At 41.0% G+C, this 27,355-nt stretch overlaps 1 protein-coding gene across 3 annotated transcripts in view; it reads left to right on the plus strand.

Annotated features, from left to right (window-relative positions):
* Nucleotides 1-27,355, plus strand: part of SMYD3 (SET and MYND domain containing 3) — a 631,978-nt gene that overhangs the window by 547,506 nt on the left and 57,117 nt on the right. For all 3 annotated transcript variants that reach the window (XR_005596251.1, XM_039530570.1, XM_039530569.1), the window contains exons 9-10: nt 7,242-7,329; nt 15,459-15,633. Coding sequence is in view for 2 of the 3 variants with exons in the window: in XM_039530570.1 (XP_039386504.1) it covers nt 7,242-7,329; nt 15,459-15,633 (263 nt within the window). In the remaining variant the exon portion in view is untranslated. The remainder of the gene's footprint in view (nt 1-7,241; nt 7,330-15,458; nt 15,634-27,355) is intronic.

The raw sequence follows: 27,355 nt of genomic DNA on the forward strand, positions 1-27,355 counted from the left end.
TCAGCTAACCAGATACAATATTACACTTTCTTTACAAAATTCAGCACCATATAAACCCCCGAAATATTACACAGATGATTAAGAAATGTCAGACACATTTAATGGGTTCAGTTACCTGCCCACTGCCATGTACACTTCCAGCACTAATTGCCACCCCACCCCACCCCACTCCTATTGTGGATTCTACCTTAACTATGAAGCTACTGCTGCTCCATAAACTCCAGTGGTGCCCTCGTGGATGCTAAGAAGACTAAAGACCTTTCATGAGGACCAAGACATGCCTTCAGATATTGCCGTAAAACACTTTAACATGCCTGTTCTCTTGTCATGTCTGTGACCAGGTACGCCTGTATTATGTGTTCAGATAATGCTATGAGTGCTCATTTATCAAGTGTATACCTATATTCTGTTTATCCTGAAGCACTCATGCCATGAATGAAGGTTAGTTCTTTATAATATTGCAACTTCCATGTTGCATTCTCCCACCAACTTGATAAAAGCTCTGCATAACACTATACAATATCTTCCCTTCATATATTCTATTTGCAGACAGGTACAGAACAATGAGCTGCTAATGAGTTAATCATAAATACACTTTCATCTCCTGAGGCCTTCAGGTATCTTGTACCCAGAAAATTGAATGATTTTATGCTTTAAGGGAGCAATACGTAACAAGACTGTTTTAGAATAGCATCCTGTCCTCATTGAAATGGGTGTGATCTCCCAAGGTAACTTTTCAACTGAAAATCAAAAAGTCTTTTGATTTGGACTCAGCAGTCTTCCAGAGATCTGAACACTCTGGGCAATATCCTCATCTTAGATGATCAGATGCTGAAGTCAGTAGGAGCTGAGCACATCACAGCTGTACTTGGCCTTTGTGTGTAATGTTCAGATATAGGGGTATCCTGATTTTAAAGAATTAAAATGTGGCACTCTGAAAAAACTTTCCTTTTAGAGAGTTTTTATTTTTTTTAATGTCTACATGAGAAAAATACATGATCATATTTCAAGGAGGGTATCTCACGGGCCTCACTTAATCAAAACTGCCTTATGGTCATCAGTATTATACATTCCTAGATTCTAAGTCCAGAAGGGTCGGATATCATCGAGTCTGACTTTCTGCATAATACAGACTGAAGAATGAACCCCAGTAATTCCTGCACTAAGCCCATAACTTCTGTTTGACATACAGCATATAGACTTATGCCATTATAACGACAACAGTGTATTTGAGACTCCATATTTCCTACTTGTATTTTGAATAGAAGATACCTGTCAGTTTCATTTCAGAGCATATTTTGAACTTGTTCTCTGCTCCACTTGGGGCAGTCTGGCACTCTAGCCCATGGCGGGAATCATGAGCACCTTTAGTAGCTGTTGTCAATACAGGGCTGGGTATTGCACAAAAGGAGCACACCATGTAGTAGGGTGTGGAAACAGGAGTCCCCACCCATCCAAATCTGTGGCTTGGAAATGAGAGGAGTAGAAGTAGTAGGATGAATCTCTCAGTCGCACCCTGCAGCTGTCAAAGAAGCCCCTGCCTCCACCCATGTGGCAGGGGATAAAGGAAAAGGAAATAAAATAATTTAATTGTTGAATGGATAATTCTGGACCCACTTTCCTCCTTTGTGGACAGGTGAGGGAGGTGAGAGGGGAGACTATCCTGGTGACTGTCTCCAGTGGCAAAGATTCCTGGCCCCGCTTCTCCACATTGATCTGGGGGTATAGGGGGGTGGTGGGGGGAAGAACTTCTTTCTGGCACCCATTGTGGGACAGAAAATCCAAGTCCCATTCTTGTCCTGTAGCCTGAGCAGGGGGAAGGAGAAACCCTCAGCCACCTCATTCCTGGGGAGAGAAGATTTTGACAGGTGCGTTGGGTGGGTAGGCAGAATGGTGGTGAGAGACTGGTGTGTTTGTGTATGTGACAAGTGGGTTGAGTGTTCCTGACTGACTGGCATCAAGCTGCTTTGGTCAGGGGAGAGGTGACTGGTGTTTCTCATAGCAGGCCATGTGGGCTGTGTTTTAACACTCAAAACTTTAAATGTGATTCTAGTAGAAAACAGTAATTGATTTAGTCAGTAGGTGTGCTAACAGCATTACACGTCACGTATAACAGTGATAGTGCTTGGAGTGAATGGACCAGGGAGCACTTTGACGAAGGGTGAGAAAGAGAAAGTGAGTGGCAAAGGAGAGTGAAAAGAAGGAGATGGGGAGTAAGATGAGAGAAAGAAGACAAGAGAGGGAGATCAAGGACAACAGGGGAGGAAGAGACAATCAGAGCAGAGAAGACAATATCTATCCTGTACCCAGAGACAACACCTCTCTTTAGTTGAGAGAAAACCACTTTCAGGAAATAAGGCACCAAGAAGTAGCAGAAATGACAGGACAGATGTTGACTCATGTGACCTGTGGAAAAAATTGGAGCATGTCCCGTACCTACAGCGAATGGTGTCTATTGATACCTAATACCATCTTTTTTGTTATATGTTTGCATAGTGCGTAACATAGTGCTAGGACGTCTAGATTTGACCACAGTACAAAGAAATCATCATCATCAAATGTTTCTCCCTGTGTCTTCCATTTTGTCCCCTTGTTCTTGTTATCGGTGGTCACAGCTCCACTTCAACAATTGTGGCTAAAATAACCCTGCACTGGGAAGAGTCTACGATAGCTTATGACAAATGTTGACTTTTAATAATGCCTGTTGTGCAGCAGACTATTTCCATGAGCATTTTCAGTGAACAAGCTGGGCACACCCACTTACAAGTTCCTTACATTTAAATTGATGATGAATATCTACACACTTAAAACCTCAAGCTTCACAGTTTCTCAGGAAGATAACTGGATTTACAAACAGTGTATTCTAAAGGAAAAACAACAAACAATGCTGTCCTGATTTACAATATGTAGGATTCATAATGTTCAGGCAAATGCATAAGGGATTTGCTAGTCCTGAGGTCTCAAATCCTTTATGATACTGTACATCTGCCTCAGCTAGGGAAGGAAAAAAAACCAGAGCTTTACCAAAAAAAAAAAAAAATTCTGCTTATAATAGTATTACACAGTCCTCTGTGCACTACTCACTGTAAACAGTGTGAACTGCCAAATTAATTGTAAGGGTAAAATCCTGCCCTTTTATAGTTAAGCACAAGAATCTTTGAGTTTTAATTACCCAAAGTGAGTTGGGGAGAAGGTGTCTGAAATTACACAGTATCCTCGCTATTGGGGTATCAGGGCTTTACCACTGCTCAAGACCATTTAGGAGGAATTTAGATTGTGGCTCGTTTTACTACAAAAGCCAAGTCAGCCTCTGGGGAAGAACATATTTTGAACTGGAAAGCTATTGAAAGGGTAGGCAGTCCATGCAAAGTACCAGAGATCTGCTTGGTGGAGACCATGAATCCTCAGGCACCCTGCAGTTAGAAAGCTGCACACCTCTGCCAGACTTGTCCACAAGAAGGGATGAAGGGAGGGAAAAAATGCAGACCTTTCTTGTGCCTTCAGCAGGACAGAGGTTTTACTGAAGATCTTAAAGTCACCATCCAGGAAACAGGCTAAGGGCTAAATTTGGGGGCATCCCCTGTGCATAGGGAAGTGAGGAAGGTGCAGGGATCTTTCTTCTCAAGATAGCCATTCAGGGGTAAGATACAACACAGATCTTGGGTTCCCTCGAGTACTGGATCAGGGGCTCAACTAGCATGCCCAGTGGTACTTCATGACTCCAAGGGAGTGTGGCTAATCATACTGGCGGTGTTGCCAGGTCTGTGTTACCCTATTCTCCTGCTGGCATCTGGCAACAAGCATACTGTAGGAACAGCAGGTACTGCAACAGCAGGGGCCACTGCTCAGTGTGCTCCTTCTCTCTGACCCACTTGCCCTTCCCTCATCAGCACACCTCCACATGTGAAACCTGAATCTGTAAATGTGCCGGCCTCAGCCCCTGGAAGTTCGTTGTGTATCCCTGTGATGCAGTTAATTATTTTTTCAGAATGACACTGGATCCAAATAAGCAAATCAGTTTGTTCTTTTGAAGACTAAACCCTTGTGTTGAACACCAGTATTGCCAGTGGGGGAAATAATTAGACTGGTGTCACTAAACTTTCATTGTTGTTCAAAGGCTGCTCACTTTGCTACAGGGTGGGTTCTCCATTTCAACAGATGAAAAGACATGTTCCTCTTTACTGCTGCAACTGCACACCTGGAGGTTTGGCTGGGAACATGCTCTGAAGAGTGACTTTGAATGGGTTATTTCATGGACAGTTAGATCTTATTACTGCCATGCTCTTAGATGCAATTAAACAGTTTGGCGTAACTATTAATCATTTCAATTATTTTCATAATTCCTACTCCAAGGCAGCTTTGTATTTTTAGCTGTCTTAGTCGTATCACATGGCGAAGATTTTCAGGGCAGAGTCCAAGTCAGTGACAGAAACAACTTACTGGGAAAGGCTTATTAGCCTGTAAGCCAGAAGTATTTCCACAGTGACCACTCTTGGTCATTTTGCTGCATCCAATTGATTGCCTTTATTGAAGGAGTAGCCAGCATCCCCTGGGCACAGTCCTACAGAAAAGGACAGACAAAAATCTGTCCTGCCTGAAATTTGGAACTAGCAACAAAAATATAGGAAGAACCCTCTTCCAAGAATCAAGGATGTTTAACGGGCCAAATCTTTACCCAAGCGAGACCCTCAACAGTCTAATCCTGAAAACAAAGGCAAATCTCCCACTGAAGTAGTGACTTAAATCTTGAAGTCTTTATCAGGGCCAGAGCTCCCTCCACACCACAGGCTCCTGGGGAAGGCGGTCAGGGCCATGCCTCCAGCCCCCTCTAGTGTGATGTGTGCACAGGGTGCAGTTTCTGTGCTCCACCAAACACAGTGCCTGTGATTGGCTTGCAGGGGACATACAGGGTGGGGAGACTCTTTGTATCCTTGTGTCCCACGTACCTGTAAGTGGTAGGGAAAATCTGATTCCATGTCCCTGCAGCTTGCGTCGTTAGATGCTGGAAGACAGGTGTGCGACAGGAAAAGCAACTCCCAATAGGTCTAAGAAGGTTCAAGTTAAAATCCTGCCTCGACATATACTTTAAACTTATACCATCTATCAGTCCCACAATATGTAAACTAACCCCCCTAACACTGCCTTGTATCTATGGAGTGACCTATAATTTACTGTACATCATTTTATTTTCACCTCTAAATCTGGCCCAGTGGTTGTTATTCCAGTGTCTCCGAGCACTTGGTTGTAGGTGTATCAGCCTGGATTTTAACACAATGCATATATATAGCAAGGTGACTACTGTGTTTGGGCAAGTGGCTGAGTTACAGTGGCTGTGGGAATTTCCTCCTTTTTGTTCATGTAACCCCCTGTCCCCCACCTTAATTTTGCAGTCATGTATTATTTAATTTTATAGGCCAAATTTTGTTTTCATTTATAGCAGTGAAAATCAGTGGAGCAACTCTGGATTTACAAAGGCGTTCAGAGAGCACCATCAGGCCCAATATTCCGAACAGTTTGTCAGATCAAGTTCAGCTTTGTTGTAAGCAATGCAATGCCACAAAAATCAGTGGAGTTATATCAAGGTTGAATTTGAGTCATTCCGTGTGAGTCTGGGACAAAACTTAACGAGGTTAGGTCTGTAGTATTAGCTATGCTAACATGGCTACAGCAACATGAGCTCTTCTGTCCCAACTCTGACCCTTTTCCTTTCTGGTGGCAGATTTAGACATGTACAAAATTATTTCCAGGTGGGCTTTTTTTAATCGGAGAACTGATTTTTGCCTTTGCAAATTGCACTAGGGTAAGGCTGTCCTCTTCGTACCTTTCTGATGCAGAATGTTACAAAATTATAAAACAGCTGAGACCAATTTTGGGACAATTCAAGAGTCCAACAGTTTTGTTGGACAGAGTGGAAGACATAACTGCAAAATTAACATGAAAGTGAACACAGGTGCCCTGCAAATATTTTCTGTTATTTTGCATTCACAATAATTAATTTTCTTCTCTGATTTCTCTCTATTTATGTAGTGCAAGAGAGACATGGATTTTAAACTTCTCAACAGCAGTGTTCTTGTGGTACCCATGGAGTGTGTATTGGCTCAAAAGTGCTTGGCTAGTTCCTTATACCCAATTTCTTTCATGTAAACCTTTTTCCCCAGAGGGCTGTTTTTGAGATTATTTGAAAATAAGTATAATTTATACTTCTGTAACAGCTTTCATCTGAAGGGTACCAAAGCCTTTGCAGAAGTGGGTATTATTCTCCCCGTTTTACAGCTGGAGAAATTGAAGCACAATTAGGTTAAAAGCACTTTTGAAAATGCCACTAACTGTGTTTTTAGACACCTAAATACCTTTAAAAAATTTGGTTCTAAGTGACTTGCCTAAAGTTACGCAATAAGTCACTGGCAGCGTTGTCTCCGCATGTCCAGTCCCTTACTGTCACCATTAAGCATTGTGCGTCCATATGCTGCATTATGAAAGAGTGATGTGAAAATGTGACTGTTGATATGGTTTACCGGCAGGAACGGGGATAACTGATTTTCCCCCTCACCTCACCTCCAAAAGTAACCTGAGCAGCAAACTAATTCACTGGACTCGTGCTTATAATTTGAATATTAAATGAAGTTAGGCTCTTTCTGCTTGCAAAAAGCAAGTTAGCTCTTTCTGTCTGTGCTCAGCTTACAGTTTTATTGAAGTTATTCAAAATTATTAGCCGAGTCATTTCTACACATAGTTTTGTGGGTCTGTAGACTGTTAGTGAGCAGTTCTTTGTTAGTAGCTGACGTCTGAGCTGTTTGATTTATTTTTATAGGAAACATGAGACATGCGAGACGTCCTATTGCTTCTATTTCCTGCTTAGATGATCATAATTCTTAGAATCAGCTTTCTGGTCTGCATACGCACTGCTTATGAATTCAAAATTCACCTTCCTTGATATGTTCTAATATTCCTTAATATTTTCATTATCCTTGAACATTCCAGTGAGCAATCTCATTCATTAGAAAATTCATGGAAAGCAAATACAGAGGAGTCACAAACACAGTCCAAGAGTGAATTCCATTATTCATTTCAGATATTATTTGGGGGGAAATGTTTTGCTACATGGGCCCAACACTCTTTGTGCCAGTATAGTCTTTTATAACCCTTTGCTCATCATTATGACATGTTCTTACATATTCAGAGTCAACTTTGTTTTTCTCATCAAGCACTTTTGTTTCTTGCTTTTGTTTCTGTCAAAACAGGATGCTGACATGCTGGCAGGTGAAGAGCAGGCCTGGAAAGAAATCAAAGATGCTGTAGCTAAAGTGGGAGACCCAAGGTCACAAGAAGGTATCCTTTTAGTGACAGTCAGTGGCAAATGGATCTCCCTTGCTTTTACTAACAATCCATAGTGCCCACCTTGTAAGCTTTTGCACCCCATTTGGGGTAGAAAATTTTTTTCTTTAATCTTCCCTTTTTTTTTTTTTAAATGTACTCTGCATTCATTTGAATCGTAAACCAAATAATATTTTAATTGTACCAATGATTATGTCATTTGAGGGTGCTTAGCCTGTAATCTCATCATGGCAGGGACTGTCTACCTCTTGATACAGCACTTACCATAACATGACCTTGATCCTAGTCAGAGTCTCTAGGCAGTACCCTAATATAATCCATGAGTAATTATAATACTCAAAACAATTGTTAAGCCAAAACTTAATGAGACTGCCTTGTATTAATAAATCATGCTAAGGCATAATGGCAGCCTTGTAAGCATTTAAAGACAATCACAATGACCAAGAAATGCTGTGTAGGAGAAACAGATTTTTGTAGCTAACAATAGGTATATTGGTCTGTATTCCTCCTTGCACTTGCTCCATTTATTGCAGTGGAGATACACCGGCCATGAATTTGGCTCATGAACTATGGCAGGATGCCTTGCTGTTTTCTGGCATCTTGGTTCAGCTCTAGAGCTACATAGGTCAGAATCTCTGAGTGCTCCATTTTGGCCCTGCAAAAAAGTTGTTTGTTTAGAGATGTCCTAGGCTGGAAAAGAGCAGATCGGTTTTGTACCATTATTTTCCAGAGAAGCTGACCTCCATTTGCCAAAACATAGGCTTTTCTTCTAATCAGAGGAACCAATTTATTAGCACAAAGAGCAGTCACTAAGTTTTTGGTCTTACACTGGGCACAGTTCTGGCATGTTTACTCACATAGTAATTCTTGTTTACTCACAAGTCACTTGATTTCAGTGGGATAACTTACCTAAAAGGTACGTCTCATTATAAATTAGAGTGGTAGAACTGGGTTCTTAGTCTTCCTTTGGCTTGAGGGAAATCGAAGACCACATAGTCATTGTAAAAGCTGTCTCTGATTTTCAGTAGTTCACTATTCAGATGCTGTTAGTCGGGGTGAAAGTAAGTTCAAGGATTTACCGTTACGGTGGAGTCCTGAGCAGGGACGTGGCCTCAACCGGAAGAGGCGTGGCCTCAACTGGAAGAGGCGGCGCCTTTAAATCAAGATTTAAAGGTCCTGGGGCTCCGGCTGTGTCAAGGAGCCCTGCGGCCTTTAAATCACCCCCAAACTACCAGCTGCAGAGGTGGCTGGGAGCCCTGGGGTGATTTAAAGGGCCCGGTGCTTTGGCCGCTGCTACTGCAGCAGAGCTCCAGGCCCTTTAAATCGCAAACGGATCCCTGTCGCCACTACCCCGGGGCTCCGGCAGCCGGGCTCAGGCGGCAAGTTAAAGGGCCCAGGGCTCCGGTGGTGGGGATCCCTGGGCTCTTTAAATAGCTGCCCGAGCCCTACTGCCTGAGCCCCTGGGTAGTGGCGGCAGGGCTCCTGTGGGGATTTAAAGGGCCAAGGACTCCAGCCCCTGCGGGGATCCCAGGCCCTTTAAAGCACCTCCCGAGCCCCGCTGCTGGAGCCCTGGGGTAGTGGCAGCCCCAGGCCCTTTAAATCGCTAACCTGGGGAAGCCGGTCCGGTCCAGTCGGTATGCCGTACCAGACCGAACTGTCTTACTTTCACCTCTGCCATTAGTGAATTCAAGCATAGAATAATGTGAATGTGTCTTTTGACCTGATTTTTAGCTAGAATTGATTCAGACCTTTGATAGTACAGGCATAATTTTAGACATACAATTTAATGTGGATGCTAAATTGTTGGTACATCTAGTTCAGGGGTCGGCAACCTCTACTATCAAAAGAGCCATTTTGCCCTCTCTTCCATTAAAGAAAAATAGTCTGGAGCCGCAAAACATAACACTGCTTATAAACTTTTAAAAGTTTTAATCTTTTTTTAATTTTACCTGTTACAACAACAGAATACAACAAACAGAAGTGCAGTGTGCATGTGTAGGCCTACTTTGAAATAAATTAAACACTGAACTATGCAGGCCTTTTTGAGTCCTTCCCGTATTTGTGTAAAATTAAAATAAAACGTAGCCCACTTTAATATAAAAAAACATATAGTTGCAGCTTAGCAGTTTTAAAAAAGTAAACATAAAATTAGGAACGTTTTTTGACAAGTCCATTTCAATGTGCTCTCATCCTCTTCGGGTTTCTTTCTCGGCCAGCAATCAACCGAAGCACCTGAACATACAATAAAAAACTACATCAGCTCCGGGTCTGAAATAAATGTTTTTTTCTGAATAATAATAGCCTATTAAATGCTAGTGTTCTCACCTGTTTAATGTGACTTCTGTTTCTGAAGCTCGATGCTGATCTTCCCTATGTCGGGGCTGTAAGATGTGACTTTGATCTTCACACAGGACTGTAGGCTCTCATTTGTGAGGCGGGAGCGATATTTGGACTTTATGAAGTTCATGCTCGAGAAAACTTGCTCGCACAAGTATGTTGAGCCAAAGATGGACAGGACTCCAAATGCATACTTTTTCATGTTCATATACGTGTCGGGAATGGCACTCTATGTTTCAAAAACAAGTTTGTCGGGTTTGGGGAGGTTTTCAGTATCATTCCATTTGTGCTCTTTAGCGAGAGTGGCCTTCTGACGGGCAACTTCTTCGAGATCCGCTGTCAGGCTTTTGAACTTGGAAACCCATAAGTCTTTATCCGCTATGTTGGCCAGTTCAATTTCAAGATCGGGCTGACTTATCCCTGTGAATGCGGATATGTTCAGCAGGGATGGGTCGATGTCCAGCGGTGTGACAGGGAAGGACAGAGTGTTTTTTTCCTTTCTGAACTCGCTGAATCTTTCTCCAAATGCAGCTTGCATTGCCATAATTGCACGGTGTAAATAATCACAATTTATGTGATTGTTCTCTTCTTTGAACTCTCTCATCTGTACATCTCTGGCAAACACTGTCATCTTGCGCTCAAACGCCAGAACATCCTCCAGCAACTGCAGGGTTTCCCTGGAGATTTTTATTCAGCGTGTTTAAGTGACTTGTCATATCCACCATGAAATAAAACTTTTCCAGCCAATCGAGGTCTCCCAGTTCGGGATAGCTGAGGTCTTTGCTTTCCAAGAAGGTTTTCACATGTTCCAGACAAGCAGCACGCCTCCCTTGACAGCCACCGAACTCTGTTGTGCAGCAGGAGATCCAAATATGCGCTCGACTTCATCTAACTATGAACAAAACTGTCGGTGGTTTAACCCGTTGCAATTATTTTGTTCACTATCTTAATAACGAGGTTCATCACTTCCACACATTCAGGGGGGAATGTTTGAGCGCACAGTGCTTCTTGGTGCAAGATGCAGTGAAACGTCATCAGCTCTCGATCCAGCGACATTTGAAGTAAATTCACAAAGCCCTTCTGTGCTCCTCTCATACTGGGTGCACCATCAGTCGACACTGACACCAGGTGAGTGGTGTTTATTCCTTTGGCTTTTAGACAACTCAAAACAGCCTCACAAATGTCCTGTCCCCGCGTTTGGCCCTTTAGCGGTATGAGTTCAATCAGTTCTTCCTGCGGCCCATCAGAGTTCACATATCTGCATAACAGTGCTGTCTGCTCAAAATCGTTTACATCACTTGACTCATCACAGGCAATTGAATATGCTTAAGCTGAATTGATGTCAACAATTTGCTTACTGGTGATGTTTGTTGCCATTTTAATGGTCCTGTCCAGAGGCATTTCTTTAATTTTCTGAATAATTTCCTGTTTGTTTTTGAATTCGAGAATAGATGCTCTGATATTTTTATGAACGATTCTTTCATGTATTCTCCGATCTCATGAGTTGCCACAAAACTAGCAGCTGTAGTTGAGTTTGGAGAGTTGATCCACTTCTTGAAAGTATGTTTGCTCTGCTCAACTTTCCGTTGGGTACTTTTCAGAAAATGCTGAGTGCTTGTTTTGAAAATGTCTTTCAATGTTACATTTTTTGTTGTTTGCTAATTTCTCACCACATATCAAGCACACAGGTAAGCCAGCGTCGTTGGCAGTGAAGGCAAAGGAATCTGTCCATGCAGAATTAAACTCACTATTTTCTTCTGAGATTTTTCTTTTTGGGATGTATTCATGGTTATCTTACTCAAGAAGCTGCCTGCAGGTAAAGGCGAGGGCTATAGACGTGGATGTGACGCATATTTTAATTGACAAATTATAAAAACTTTTTAAAAATTTGATGTTAAAGTATCACCTCGAACTCCAAGATAACTGTGCAACAAAATAAACAAAAATAAAATAATATATAAATAAAAATTAAATTAATAACCGTTATTCTTTTTTTTTCTTTTTTTTTTCTTTTGTCAAGACCGAAGGGAGCCACAACAAGGAGGCTGAAGAGCCGCATGCGGCCCCAGAGCCGCGGGTTGCAGACCCCTGATCTAGTTGCTTGTGTAATTAAAACTATTTAAATGCCTAAAAAGTGCAGCCAGGGTATACGTGTCTAAACGGGTGCAATTGCAGGTGAAATTAAATGTGCCTCAATTTAATTGTAGGAGCAAAATTGTATATGCAAAATAAAATTGTGGGCCATTCTGACCTTTTGCTGGCTTCATTAACCAACAGTATTAATTTGAGCTGACATGTTGGTATTTAAAAATGTAACTGAAATTGTCATAGCAAAAGGTGTCAGGACCATCTTAAAAAAGCAATCTCAGCTGTTGATTTATTTGATTTTTCTCTTAGGGATGTGCCACCTGAAATGTTTCATCTCTCGTCTCATCAAGTCCCAGTGTTGCAGCAGTGTAAAATTTAGTCTTCTGCAATATCAGAAGACTGGGCTTGACAGATGCATTGTCCATTCACCTATAGTTAGTAGGAAACTTTCTCTGCAGAGTGGGGCATTTACCCATCAATTTCTGCAAATGTTACACTTTCTTTTCAAACAAACAAAAGAGTTTTTAGAATGTAGGGTTGGGAAAGTTAGCACCTTCCAAATCTGCACAGAGATAGCCGTCAACAACAAATGTCCCGTATTCATGATTAAGCACACAAACTGAGCCGTCAAAGCTGAGCACAGGGCAATTACTGCAATTACAATTCTCTATCCCAGATCACTGCACAATGGCTGCTACTCGAGCCTAAGTTACAGTTGGGACAGCTATTTTCTCCATTGCACTCGAACTGCTGACTGCGGGTTTTCTGGCTTGTGATTATGCACTTTACCAGCCAGAATTTGGCCTCAGGAGGTTTGGAATATTAGACTTTTCATATTAGATGCTACAGAATGTATGAAACAATATCTTGAGACATGAAAACATCTTGAGTGATGCTGAGCATCAGCTAAGATATTGATCTCTCTGGAGTGTCAATGCTTTATGCTTACTACAAACATTTTATCAAGTGAAAATCATCTTGCTTTCTCCTGTTCCTATTCTATCCTTAATCAGCCATAAAGAATACAGTGATGTATGCCCGAGAGAGAAAGATTCAGGGTATGTCTTCACTAGCAACATTAAAGCGCTGCCGCAGCAGGCTGTGTAGTCGTGGCACTGGTGAAAAAAACCCCACCCCCATGAGGGGAGTAGCTACCCAGTGCTGGTGCACTTTCTACACTGCCACTTTACAGTGCTGAAACTTGCAGTGCTCAGGGGGTGGGTTTCACCCCGCTAAGTGAGAAAGTTGCAGCGCTGTAAAGTGGCAGTGTAGGCAAGGCCTAAGCTACGTATCTGAAATGAGTGTATATAGCCCTTAAAAGAGTTTTTATAAAGGATTCTATAATTCTATATTAAATTAACCACATTATTAATATTATGCTAATATTTTCTCAACAGGCGTAGTATAAGAATTCTTGTCAAAGTACCTGTTTTATAGTTACTCTTTTTAATTAACATTTCAATATAGTTCCTGAATCTTGTGTAAGAAATCAGTATTCATAAACCACATCATTGTTGGCAAATAAAATAATGATACATTTCTTCCCTAATAAAGTGCTTTCCATCTAAGGGTCTCAAAGCACTTAACAAACAATTAATTTAACCTCACAGTAACCATGCCTTATAGATGAATATTATTGATCCTGATTCAGCAAAGCACTTAGGCATGTTGTTAAATTTAAGTGCATGAGTGTTTCCATGGTCAGGTAGAACTCATTCCCTCATCCTGGGAGTACTCATGGAGTGCTTGAGTGCATTGCTGGACTGGGGCCTGTGCTAACCTGATCTTTTCAGCATTGGCATGAGTGTGGACCTGGGACCCCTGACCTGATCTTAGGGGAGTTCGTTTTGCAAGATTAAACTATACATTATGTGCTAAGCAATACTAAAATGCTTTAAATAGTAAAAATGGAAACCATTAAAGCTGTTATGACAGTAGGGAAACATAAAATATATACATATTAATATTTAAAGTAGGCTTTACGCAATAGGTTTGAGGTCTGTAGGCCTGAGGGTTAGCATGAATGCTTGACATTCATAAGATTTAGCAATATATAGCTTGTGATAAATAAGTAAACCAACAGAAGAACAAAAAGAAGTTTAAGGTAGTAGATTTGGGGATTATAAGTATATGTAACCAGGGAGCTAACTGCATTGATGTATCACGACTACTGGGAAGCGTATTGACGAAAATATTTTGTGTAAGCAGCTAGAACACTAATTATGGTTTCCAGGAATACCACACATGGACAGGGGTTGAGTCTTGATCAAACATTGTCCCAGCCATGTGTGGGTGTGAGAGAAAAGGTGTATAAAAATGGTGTTTGCTTGACCCTAGTTGAGTACATGGGGGTTGACAAGATGATGCAAGCAGGACTGTCACCTCCCTTCATAATGTACTCCACTTACTACTTTCTCCTGTATTTGTTTTCAGTGGTCTCTAGGAGTTTGTGAATATGGTAACACTACATATCTTTATGTTGTATGTATCTTTTTGTGGAACTGCATTAATACTTCGGGTTATTTGGGTTTTAAATTAAGTCTTCACGTCTATATTTATGTTACTCACCAAACTTGCGTATTCTAAAAGCTTTATGTCTCCACCTGACTAAAGAACCTGTCATTAGTGACATGTGCAATTTGCCTTCTGAATTAATCAAAGGCTACATGAGGTTAAATAAATTGTGAAGCACTTTGAGATTCTTGGATGGAAAGTGCTATATAAGTGCACAGTATTATTATTTTGTTTGCCAGGGTATACGTTGGTATATCTGACCTCAGTGGGATTGCTCACATGCTAAAGTTAAGAATATGCCTAAGTGCTTTACTGGATCAAGGCCATAGTATCCATTTTACAGATGAGAAAGCTGAAAACTAGGTCTGATTCTCTCTTTGCTTTTACATGGGCTTTATGCTAGTGTAAGTCTATTAACTATCAAGAAGTTATTTGTGATTTACACCAGTGTAAGTGAAAGGAGAGTAGGTTAAGTAACTTCAATACATGATGAAGATCAGAGTGGTTTGCAGTAGTGAATGCCTCATTCATTTGAATGTGAATCCCAGTTCACTTTTCCAACATACAAAAGAACCTTCTTGTATTGGAGATTAAAATATTATTTCTCACCAAGATCCTTAAACCTAAGCGACAATCAGACAGTGGAGCTGCAATGTTTTCTGTTATCCATGAAACCTGCAGTGCTGCTTCTCTGACACAGCCAATTAGATCACTGACAAAACCTTGCTCTCCGGAACTGTTTCAAATAAAAAGAAAATTGGGTATCTGCAAGCTCAGTTTTAATTTCACGAGAACACTGAAGAAACCACTGCAACTAGGAAAGGTGTTTAAGAAAATAATGATGTTTCAAATAGCCAAAGAATACTTGTAGCTGGGTTTTGCTTCAGTATTATATATTAAAATAATAATAATATATCCTCTCATCGTGTCACCTTTCCTTTACTCCTTACCACTCAAAATGCAGCCTTCGTTAGAAGATGGTTTGTTAACTGTAAACAAAATTTAGTTACCTGAGGTACCACTTACGTTTTTTTAAGTATGTTTTCAGGAGTTGAAACAGAGCCTGGAATAATGGGATCTCTTTTATCTTAATGCCCTGTGGCTCTTATTCCTTGCTAACAACATTGAAACTTGTATTTTTTGTTTGATGAAGAAGATGAATCCTTAACTAAGGTTAATAACAGAGTGGGAGCAGGTTCTGGCAATGTGCCAGGCTCTTCTAAATAACAATGCAGATCGTCTTCCAGACACAAACATCTATCTGCTGAAAATGCTTGACTGTGCCATGGATGCCTGTATTAATCTCAGACGTTGGGAGGAAGCCTTGCTTTATGGCAACAGGACTCTAAAACCGTACAGGTAAGAGCTGTGATGACAGTGGTTTATTCAACTGTCCTACGGGGATGGTCTGTTTATTAAAGCTAGAATCCCCTCCCCCCACAGGGAGACCATTCAATTAAGGCTTATCACTGTTATTCCTGAAAGTGCTTTCGTGCACACCTTCAACCTCAATTTCCCAGTGTGCTTTCTGGATTAGCATATGAAATAAAATATCCATTCTGCTTGGATAGTCAGTAGGACAGGATGTGAAATATTAATGGAAACCACAACAGCAGCTCTGATTAGCCACAGTAGCCTTTGTCAACATCTGATCTTTTTAAAAGCACATCACACCCATCATTCCATCACCGAAACATCACTTGTTGGTAGAGACTATCGCCGTGGAGCTCCTGTGTTTGAAATTAAGGGTGGGAATGTGTGTGTGTGTGGGGGGGGGCAGTCAGGTACGGTGTGTAGAGTTTACAGACAGTGATGGAATTAATGTAAATGAATTAATATGAAGTGTGAAGGAAATAGTAATGAATAGCCCGATATTTATTTCATTGACATCAAGAGGCTGAGGTGGTTGTGCCCCTCCCTGGTTGCCAGCACTGGTTCTTGTGCTAAATGCAGGGGGAGATTCTGAGGGCATTGGCAATATGTGTACATTGTGGCTCTGGCAGCAGCTCTGGCTGTCATGCCCATCTGACCCTCTGGCTCTGACTTCAGGAGGCTAGCCGGAGTCTCTACTGCAACTGCAACATCCACACAGCTGTTTTTCATGCACTAGCTCCACCCCCATAGTGTAGACACTACACGGTCTGTCTACCCAGTCTGGGAGGCTCACTCCAAGCTGCAGTGTAGACATACACTCATAAGCCAACAGAAGGTACTATGAATGATCCTGCTTTATGTGGCTAGGGTTTGGGATTCATTGGGTCCCAGCGCTGTCCAACAGCTCTGGGAAGTCTGGTGGAGGAGAGATGGGGAAGGAGCTAGCATGGCTGGCATTGGCCTGTGGCTCCCCTGCTGATGCCAGGTCTTTTGATTCTGAATGTGGTGAGTGTTCACAAGTAAGTGAAGTGCCTGTGCAGACACTACGCCGTCTGTGCTGGCCCTGTGCATGGTGTAATGCATTACAGCTGTGTAAACTGAAAATGTAGTTTTCCATTACAGTATCTATTTCTTCTCTTAGTCCTGCCTCATCATGTGATATTGCAGCACACAATGAGGCTCCGTGACTGCAGTGAAATGTCGAGGGCATGGACATGCAAAACAATGCATGTTGCTGCGAACATGATTATCTCATACCCGGCACATCTTTGATTTCAGTAGGCTACTGAGAATGTTCGGCATTTTGCTTGGGAAACTGTCCCACTAGCATACTACCGCTTAATAACTGAGGCTTTGGCTACACTACACACCTTTTAGCAACACAGCTGTGCCATCAAAAGGCGCACAGTGTAGATGCCTATTGTCGGCAAGAGAGCCCTCTCCTGCCAACAAAAAACGTCCACCTCCCATGAGTGGCAGCAGCTTTGTCAGCAGGAGAGTGCTCCTGCCGACAAAGTGCTGTTTACACCTGCGCTTTTTGTTGGCAAAACTTTTGTCATTCGGGGGGAGAGAGGGGCTAACACTCCTGAATGACAAAAGTTTTGCTGACTAAGTTCCATTGTAGACAAAGCCTTAGACAGGGACTTGAGGTGCATCACAGCACCATATTGTAAGAAGTGCTTCCACCATATTATAAGAAGCAAAAGGTTTGCATGAGTTGTGGGTGGCAAGAGTGGCAGAAACCATACATCTGTAATGGCCATGACTTGTTATAACAAGAGGGCCTGAGTGCTTTGAAACACCCAAATTCCTTAAGGGTGAAAATCATCCCTGTTCAATGGGCCAGCACAAACCACATGACCACACAAGTCCCACTTAACCTTTCAAAATAGGGCTTAAGTGGAACTTCAGTAAGGCATAGGCATTGCACCAGCTCTCTGCGCAGGAGCAGATTTCACCCCAAATAAATGCAATGCCCATTTGCATATTCACTTAACAAATCTTCCCTTGTCTTTTCCCCCTGAGCCTATTAACAATGACTGTCAGGCCAGCAGTGGATTTCTCCATATATTTCACAGCATAAAGATTACAGTAAGACAGACAGCAATTTCATTGGATCTTTCCATAAACCTCCCCCTGTTTGTTTTCTGGGGAATGCGCTAGTGTTGAAACCACTTAATACAGTAGGGTTGGTTTTTTTCCACCTTATACATTCAGCTAAAGTGTCTTTTGTGAAATGTTACTTGCATGAGAAATTTGACATCTTTTGTACCTCAAGGAAGTTGCCCTTAGTCTTTCTAGATCCGAAAGCATTTTCTGAAGAGAGACGTTTTCAGTTTTACTTTATTTCTTTTTACCTTCAAGCCATCACTACAAGCTTTAACACACCTGACAAAAAATCCTCAGTTTCTCATTACACCAAATTGCGCCCAACGCAGCAGGAGAGAAAATCCTAGGAAATCTTCTGGGATACATTGAATTTCTCCTGTTGAATCAATCTACTGGTTGGCTGCTCCTGCAGTTCTATTACAGCTATCTATTTTCCTTTTCTCAGCTCTGGAAAAAATATTCATACTGTTCTCCACAGGGATCACTGAAACACTCAAGCAGTCCGTATATATGGGCAATGATTGCTACAATGGTAAAAGGCTTTAAAGAATTGGTCAAAAACAATTTTAATTTTAAATAATGTGTTTATTGTGTGTGTCCCATTATTTAACCAGCAGGATTAATATTCGCTGCTGCATGCTCGATGCTGTTTTTAATGTATATTTTCACTACAATAGTTACTTAATTTTCAGAATCATCCAGTTTATGCAACTGGCACAGACAGTTGGCTAACCTACCTAAAAAACGATTTATCAAACTTATATATTCAATAGCTACCTTCAAGTTGTAAGGAATTGTAATATTTTATAAAAAATAGTGTCTGAGTGCTGCTGAATATTTCTAGATCTTTGAAAAGAGACAGGAGAGCTGACAGCTGTCAAAATGAAAAGCTACTGATTAGTTTGCCCTAAACCATAATTGTCCATAATTTGTTGAAACCTACAACATATACTTTCACTGAATAGTCTAAACCAAACAATTTTACACAGCTTTTCTTGTAAATTCCAGAGTAACAATTTGTCAGTCCAAGAACCTTAACAAAAGTTAACAGATATTTACTTAAATGAAAACCACCCCATATCATGGTCAGCACTCAACAGCTTGCAAAAATAAACTTCCTTACAAAAATCCTCATGAGCCCTAACCACAAAAATAACAGAATATCAACAAGAAGTGCTAGTCAGGTTTGTCATGTCTCACTTAACACATTCATTCTCAGTTTTCACTCCTACTCATAGAGGGCCTGATCTGAGGTACTTACTCAGGCAAACTCGTACTAAATTAAATCTGAGAAAGGACCTCAGGATTTGCCCCATAACTACAATCAAATCTCATATGCTCAGTTCTGTCTACCTCAAGCGTCCAGTAGTTAACTCCAGACAAATACTGGAAGTATGCATCTAATATAAGCAGTGCCAATAAGCACCTGATATAAAAATCTGTTACATGACATTGGCTATAGCTAAATAGGGAGGAAGTTAGGTTACATCACAGACATATTGGACTTAACATGCAAGATACGTAGGGTAAATCTGAGTCTGGAGAGGGCTGCAGCTGCAATGGAATTGGTGAGGTTCTGTTGCGGAGGCCCTGATTCAGCAAAGCATTTACGCACATGCTTATGTTCATCCCTATTCATCAGAGTCAGCACTTAATCATGTGCTTAACTTTAAGGTCCCATTCCCTGCAGATGGACCTGCTGCTATCTTGGTCAACAATCCATTGTCCCCTGTGCAGCAGCATTAGGGGTTATTGCAGACTCAGGGCTGTACACTCTCAGAGGTGAGGGGAGGAAATACCTTTTGTTCCAAGGCCAGTGATTCAGTCTTTGTGCGGAATGAGGAGAGAGGATTTCAATTTGGTTTCAAGTCTGTCTAAAGAGAGAGCTGTTACTTCAAAGCTGGACTGGAGAATATTGCATTAAACTGCCACTGAGTCTATGCACACAAACAAGAGACACTTGTGCATAGAGCAGAGCACAGCAGGACTCAAAATGTTTTCTGAACAGATTGTTGAATTTTCATGAAGTATTAATGAAATGTAGAGCAGATACTTCTCATTTAGAATTCTCATCTAGCAAGTTTGCCAGATCCAGGTCTGTAAATATCTCAACTAAATCAGCAGACAGATGAATAAATTTATGATTACTACAGTTTCTTCTCCACAAACCATCTTTATGTAAAAAGCTGAATAGAAATGAGTAGCTGTGGAACATACTGCTCTAGAAATAGTCACTGGGTTTATCTTTCTTTTAAAGCCTCTAGGAAGGCTCCATGGTAAAAATGTCATTTTTTTATTTGATTGATTTTCCTCTTCATTTAATGTGTCTTACAAATAAGCCCTGCACTTTGATGTGTGTGTCTTTTGTAATAAGTGTGTGATAGATGCAGTGGCTAAAGACAGTTAAAATAAAACTGTGTTTCTACTCTTGATGTACTCTACAGGATTTGTAGCTGAGAGGCAAAGATTCCCCAATATAACATGGCATTAAGAGGCACACTGCCTGTACTTTCTACTAAAAGTCAATCCTCCAAGAATACTGCAATGAAACAAACTGTTGAGATACATAGCACCACTAGGGGATGCTGGTGCTTAAGGGTTTAAGTCTAGCAGCCAATGGGCATCTTGTGAATGTGGGAGGTTCCAAAGAGAGTTGTGATTGACTGGAGAATATGTGAACATACAGATAGTTCAGTGAACAAAGTTCAATGATATTGTCTTGATCTTATAACCTCTGGAGTAAACATAACATACCTCTGTGTTCACCCTAGATTAGAACAAATAATTGTGAAGGTAAAAAACAAAGACTGTAAGAGACAAAGGGAGAATAATATCCAGCGTTCCTCTCTTATTTATGGTTTGTACAAAATGGCAACATATGCGTATATCTTTATATTTAGAGCCAAATGCTCACTGGAAGAAGAGACACTGAAAACTATAACAAAAAATTAATGAATGAAAAACTGCCTAAAATAATACAATCTGTGGGGAAAGGCATGCACGGAGGGTGTGCTTTCATTTCATCGAAAAATTCAGAAAACACAAGAATTGAGACATGCATATGGTAAATTTCTTTGTGATGTAACTGATCACTTTCAGGCTGGAGTTAATAAATGTGAAAAAATAGACCCACCATCAAGGGTATTTGTGAATGAAGTCATGACTGGAACTTGAACTGAGACTCAGGAATGATTTCATTGGATTGATAAAAGAGCAATTCAATTACAAGCTTTTCAGGCAGGGGCTGCATCTATGTGAATGTGCAGCGCTCTGGGTACTGATCCTGACTAGAGCATTTGAGCAGTTGCCATAAACACAATAGTAGGTGAGTCTGAAAGGTAAGAACACAATAGTAGGTGAGTCTGAAAGGTAAGAAAAGAGAGGGCCTGAATGGCTCAGACTGGTAGAATGATGCAGAGCTTTCAGGATGTAAGGCACCAGAACAAACTCACCCCAGGTTACTGGTGACCGAAAGTTACCAACCTGATGCCTGTTTAGTGGTTTATATGAAGTAAGTTGATAATCACTGCCTAAGTATCTATGTCCTGATCAATGATAACCGCATATCCTCCTAGGAAACAGGTTTTCTGGCTCATTGTTTACTTCCTATATGTCTCTGTCTAGCACTTTAGACATTAGACTCTTCCTATTCTTCCCCAGTTTCAGATGAGAGATGTATCAGGAGCTATTTGAATCCTGTTTCTGTTACTGGTGGATAGTGATTTGTAGTCCAGTTCTAAATAACTCATTTATTTGAACGGAACTTTTTCTTAACTAGATCACAGAGGCTTGCAGAGACTCATCTTTCTCTGACACAGCCACAGGTGTATGCTTTTCTCCACCTCCAGTGTAATGCTTGCATAGGATTTCAGGCTGTAATTATGGGAAGAATTGGGCTGTATGTCATTTACAGTCTCAATATGTCTTTAGATGCTTTCCTTTGATTACATTGTAGGACCTCTTTCAGGTAGGCCATTTAAGACTTCAGGACTTCTTCGGAATAGAGATCGTAATCTCAATATACCTTCTTCCTTTTAAGAGCTGCAGTGTTTTCTTTTGTTGCAGTTAAGAAGGATGAGTTGGAGGTCTCTGTATTGTGATTAGAGTTGTCATTTGTTGTACTGGAAATGTTAATCAAATGACACTGATTGGAGCTCTTTGAATGAGCCTACTTGTATGCAGGCACCCATAAAAGGAGACAAAATGTCCAAAATGTAAATAATGATTAAGTACTATAACTGTGCACAATAGATAACCAACAGAATCTCTGGTCTGATAAATTGATCTAGAAAGACATGAGCAGATGTAATGTACACTGCAGAACATGTACAGAGTGGCTATTGAACCTTACAGCAGGAATGGTTTGTGGAATAGATGGGTTTGTAGGAGTTTTGCTAAGGAGACTGAGAGAGTTCATGGCAGGCACAAGGGTTGGGATACAAGGTGATCTAAAGACAGGATTCAGAGATAGGATGAAGGGAGTAGTCAGGATGATGAAACTTTGAACTTTGTGTGGAAGAAGCCACTGAAGGGATACAAGGAGAGGTGGAGGGGACGCTGTCAGGGCTGTAGAAAATAAGATGAATTTAGCAGCACTATTTCTGGTGGGTTGAAGAGAGAGAGAGACAGAGGAGAAGTCAGACTATGTAGTAAGCAGTTGCCATAGACAAGTATTAAGGTGGGAGAAAGTGCAGTAGGCAGAGAGGGGAAGGACAATTGTGGTCAAATAGTGTCTAGTTTTCCTTTGAAGAAGTTGACAAAATCTTGGATAGAGGAGGTGAAAAATGGGGAGCTGGCAGTAGTTCCAAGAAGGGAGTCAGAAGCAATGAAGACTTTCTGGTAGCAGATGAGTGGAGGCTGATGAGAGAGGGAAGTTCATAGACTCATAGACTTTAATGTCAGACGGGACCATTATGATCTTCTAGTCTGACCTCCTGCACTACGCAGGACACAGAATCTCACCCACCCACTCCTGTAACAAACCCCTGACCTATGTCTGAGCTACTGAAGTCCTCAACTTGTGGTTTAAAGTTGTAGTAGCTTAGCAAGAGAAAGTACAAAGTTGAGGCAGGAAAGAACAAACTTGCGTGGGGTGGGGGAGTAGAATTTCTCCAGTGAAGCTAAGTGGAGTGCATGTAAAGTTGCCGGGAAGAGAGACAGAATTGCAAGGGGCGGGGAGATAATGGAGCAGCAGGAAAGAGGAGCAAAGGTGTTGGAAAGGTAAATGTCTGGAATGGTGTGATGGATGACATGGGTAAGTGATGGGAAGATGTTAATCAGAGAAAGGGAATTTAGAGATGGAAAAGTCAAAAAGAATAGTTCCAAGTTCCAATAGATCAAGGGAGTGACCAAGTCACTGGGTGAAATAACTGGTCCATTCTGGAGACCAGAACAGGAGGGCCAGAGGTTTGGCAATCAGAGGTATTGTGCTGGTGAAAGTTGAAATTGCCCAGGATCATGATAGGGAGCTGGGATGAAAGGCAGGTGGAAACCTGGACATCAAAGTGAGAGAAGAACCACAATCTGAAAGGAGAAAGGGGGGAGTGGGAAAGGGAGGAAATGAAAGCATCAGGAAGGGAAGAGGTAGATTGCAGATATCTCACCCCATCATCTATTTAGTGAGTGTGATAAATCTAACCTGGAACTCAGCCAGGAGATTCTATCAACCCTGAGTAATCTATTTCCTTGGTTAAATAGGTAATTCAGGGTTTCTGGGTTTTGATTTTTGATTCCCCCCCCCCAAATGTTCTAGTGTTCCCTGAGCACGAGTAAGATTTGCACAGTAGAAACTGTTCCTCTGGCTCAGTTTGCCATTTCATTATCAGGCAAGACACAGGAGCTGGAGCCCCACCAGTTCTTTGGCTTTGAAGGAAGCAGTAAATAGGAAGCAACATAACAAAGGCAGGGATGGAAAGCAAGAACTCATCTGAACGTCAAAGAAGGACAACAAATGATATATATAGTGAAAACACCAACAACGAGAGACTGATGAAAATGTAAAGGAAAAGGCACAAGGAAGTAGAAAGTAGGCTGCCTAAAGGACCAGCTGACCTGACAAAAACCTCAGCAAAATAAAAATAACAAAGAGACAAATCACATCACCTCTGGAAAAATAGGCAAAGCTGCCAGGGAACAATGAAAAAGTGTAAATGGAAACAGCAGAGAAATAAAGACATCATTGAAGAAAACTGACGAATCCATCACACACATGACCAATAAAGGGGAGGAGGAGGAGAGAAAGAATATAGAAAATCAAAGATCAACTAAGAAGAGAAAAAAATGAAAATATCAGAAAAGGAGGGGAGAGAAAAAAAAAGACTCCTGGTCTAGAAAAAAATCCTTCCATCTCCCCTCCTCCTCTCCCTACTCTGACCCTGCAAAAAAAAAGAAAGAAAGAAAACAAAATACTTTCACAACTGCAACACTTGCCTAAGAGGAAAATCATCTTTCTCCAGCTGTTTAATGCACTCTTGGAAGATATGGTCAACAAGCTGCCAAAAGTGAAGATAAAGTTGTAGGATCAAAGAATGCTCATTACAATCCCATCGTGACTATATTTCCATATTAATTCCAGTACTTTACCAAGAATGATACACTCTGAAAATTTAATGTTTGTATAAGGCTGGTCAGCATTTCACAAGTCTCTAGGTAACTGGTGAAAGTGACAGCCAACAAGTAGGAGCATGATAGACAATCTGTTCTCAACCAAATTAAAAAAGAAAAAGAAAAGAAAATCTCTTGGTGCAGAAGCATGCTTGGCAGACTTTGAAAAATGGAATTATATCTTCGAGCACTATGAAACAAAAGGCTCAACACACACATTCACGGAAAGGAAAACCATTTAGGAGATTAATTTTATAGTTACCAAGAGAATTTGCAACATTTACCATAATTTTTTTTTTAGATAATTCCCTTTCAGATAATGGCACAATATGTTTTTGTAAGATTTTGATCTAAATCATGCCAGATCCTACTCAATAACTATGGAACAACTGTATATTGCCGCATACAAGATGTTCCATCACATATGCCTTGTACCCTATGAAATATGGTGCAGTTTCCCAGGAGATCTTATAAAAGGTCGTGAAGCTTGTGACCACGGAATGTATGACATGTTAGTTGCTAGCTTTCAGGAATAGTTAGAGATAAGTTATCTTAGATCACTTGTCTTACCATTGTACAGTAGTTGTCTAGTAGGCCTTGCATGTTTCAAAGGATTTCAAAATGTAAAGCCACATTGAGTAAAGTTACTTCTCCTCATTTAGCACGTCAGAATTTTCCGATGAAAAGCATGTGATGTACTTGAGGTGAGATAACATCCTGCATACTTCCCCTTACCCTTATCTATTGCCGTCTGTCTTCACACTGTTGATCTGTGTATTGTCTTGTTGGCATGTTTGCAGCACAGGTGAGCACTACCAATTTTGGGCATTTATCAAGAGGTGCACATTAGCTAGCAAGTTGTGCAAGGCTGCTTTCTGGGGAATAAGGCATAGACAAGACTATGAACTAAATGGAAGTATGTTGTTTTCTAGACAAATGGAGATTTTCAAACTATTGTAGACTCGGTAGTACCTTCAAGTCCCTGCCCCACACTGGGGACAATGCAGAGCCCAACAGCCAGCTCCAGTTTCATGGTGGAGCTACGTCTCCTGGTACTTTGAGGAGGACAGGAGAGGGCAGCTGTTGCATCTTCTTGAGCAGTGTGTGCTTCACACTGCACCCACCTGGCTCTATCAGCTGGTGCAGAAGGCATAGCCTGTTCCTCCCTTACCACTTGTAGTCACTAGGACTCTCATTGTGTGTAGCTTTTTGACACTGTACCACTCATTGCATCCTTTGGTCCCTCGCATACCTTAGAAGAGGCCAAAACACAATTTGACTGTAATATTTATCACTCAACATCAGTTTGTTCCATTTATCTATGGATGGATTGAATGGCCTAATTCTTAGCAATATTAAAATGAAGTGTATGGCTTGTATTAACTGAGTGGGGAAAAGGTATTTTCTAACACCAGTTAGTTTGTAATGTCCCCATATGGAAAGTTCCCTGGGCCCAAGTCACTGTTAGAATAAATGGTTGCAACTCCACGGAAGTCAGTGTCCTTTTGTGGTGAAATCCTGGTGCATTGAAGTCAGTGACAAAATCCTCATTGATTTCAGTGGGGTCAGGACTTCACCATTGGTGAATATGTCTCAGTATGTAGTCAGGGCTGGTTTTGGAGCAGAGTGCACTGTTTCTGATGTGTCTGTTCACATTCTTTGGGGCTAGAATTTGCTTCACTTTTTAGAAGGAGATTTGTGTGGCAAGCGAAGCGGAGTATATAGAGGAACAGTGGCATATTAATGTAGTTCATTTCACACATGAAAGACGGTTGATTACAGTGGCAAAAAAAATATGCCAAAGGACAAAAAAATTGGTTAATAACTTTCCTAGGTTTTCAACACATTAAAAGTGATGTGAAAGGAAAGGAAAATGTCTCAGAAAATGATTTATTGCTTGCTCAAGTTCACTTTTTTCTAAAATAATATTTCACAAGCTGAGTGTGCTTTAGTTAAATAAATACTTCAAATTAATACAAAAGGCCAGCTTCTCAGGTGGTACAAATTGATTTCAATGGAGTAGTACCATTTTACATCAAATGAGGATCTAGTCGAAAAATGTTCAGTGGAACAACATGTCTCAATGTGCATGAATGCAAGTATTCACGCTGCACACAATATCCACATGCAGCAGGCTTCTGTTGTTGCCTTTTCACTGGATAAGTGATCCTCATCAGGGCAGATTGCTCAGGGCAATGGTTTTATCTGTCTCCCAATAATTCACCCAATCATTGTATTAGTACACACTCCACTGAGGTCCAGTTATATTGGGTTGTTTAGAACAAAGTAGATGCTGTTTGGGCCAAACAAACCTTATTTCAGTATACAGAGCAGACAATTCATGTGGTGACTTCTGAACTTTCCTCACCTTGACATTCCTGGCTCCAGTAGCTACCCTTTGGCAAATTTTCACTTGGCTTTGTTTAGTCAAGGTTTACAAAAGCTATTCGATTTCCAGGGTCCTTGGCGGCACTGGTGACAGCAATGGCTTATATAGAGATACCTTCGTCTGTATCTGAAACAAAGTTAGAGCATTGTATTCAGTACAATAACATTACCCCAACTTGTGATTAAGTACTTATTGAGTTCCATTTCCTTATAAGAACATGTGTAAGAACCCAAGAATGTATGCCACAAGTGAACTAAGCATTAATCTGTCAGCAGCTTAAGTGTGTTTGGGAGAGTGCAATGGAAATATGCAATATAGTGACACATTGTTTGTTCGCTGGGAAGCATTTAAGAGCAGATGGAACCTGTAAAATAGACTGATTCATGAAAGTGCACAGCATGTATCAGCTTCATTAGATGCGCCTTTGTTTTAACCTATATAAACAAAGGACATGGATTTTTGGATCCTCAGTAAAGCATCAGAAGCTCTGCTTTTGGGGAAAAAGCATTAATAATGTACAAGACTTTATTGGGGGAGGGCATTTTAAAAGGTGTCCATCTTGGTTCTGAAACTAAAAGTTGGGGGGAAAGTACAGTACCTTTATGG

This window comes from Mauremys reevesii, linkage group 3 (assembly GCF_016161935.1).
Source record: "Mauremys reevesii isolate NIE-2019 linkage group 3, ASM1616193v1, whole genome shotgun sequence".
Lineage (NCBI taxonomy): Eukaryota > Metazoa > Chordata > Testudines > Geoemydidae > Mauremys > Mauremys reevesii.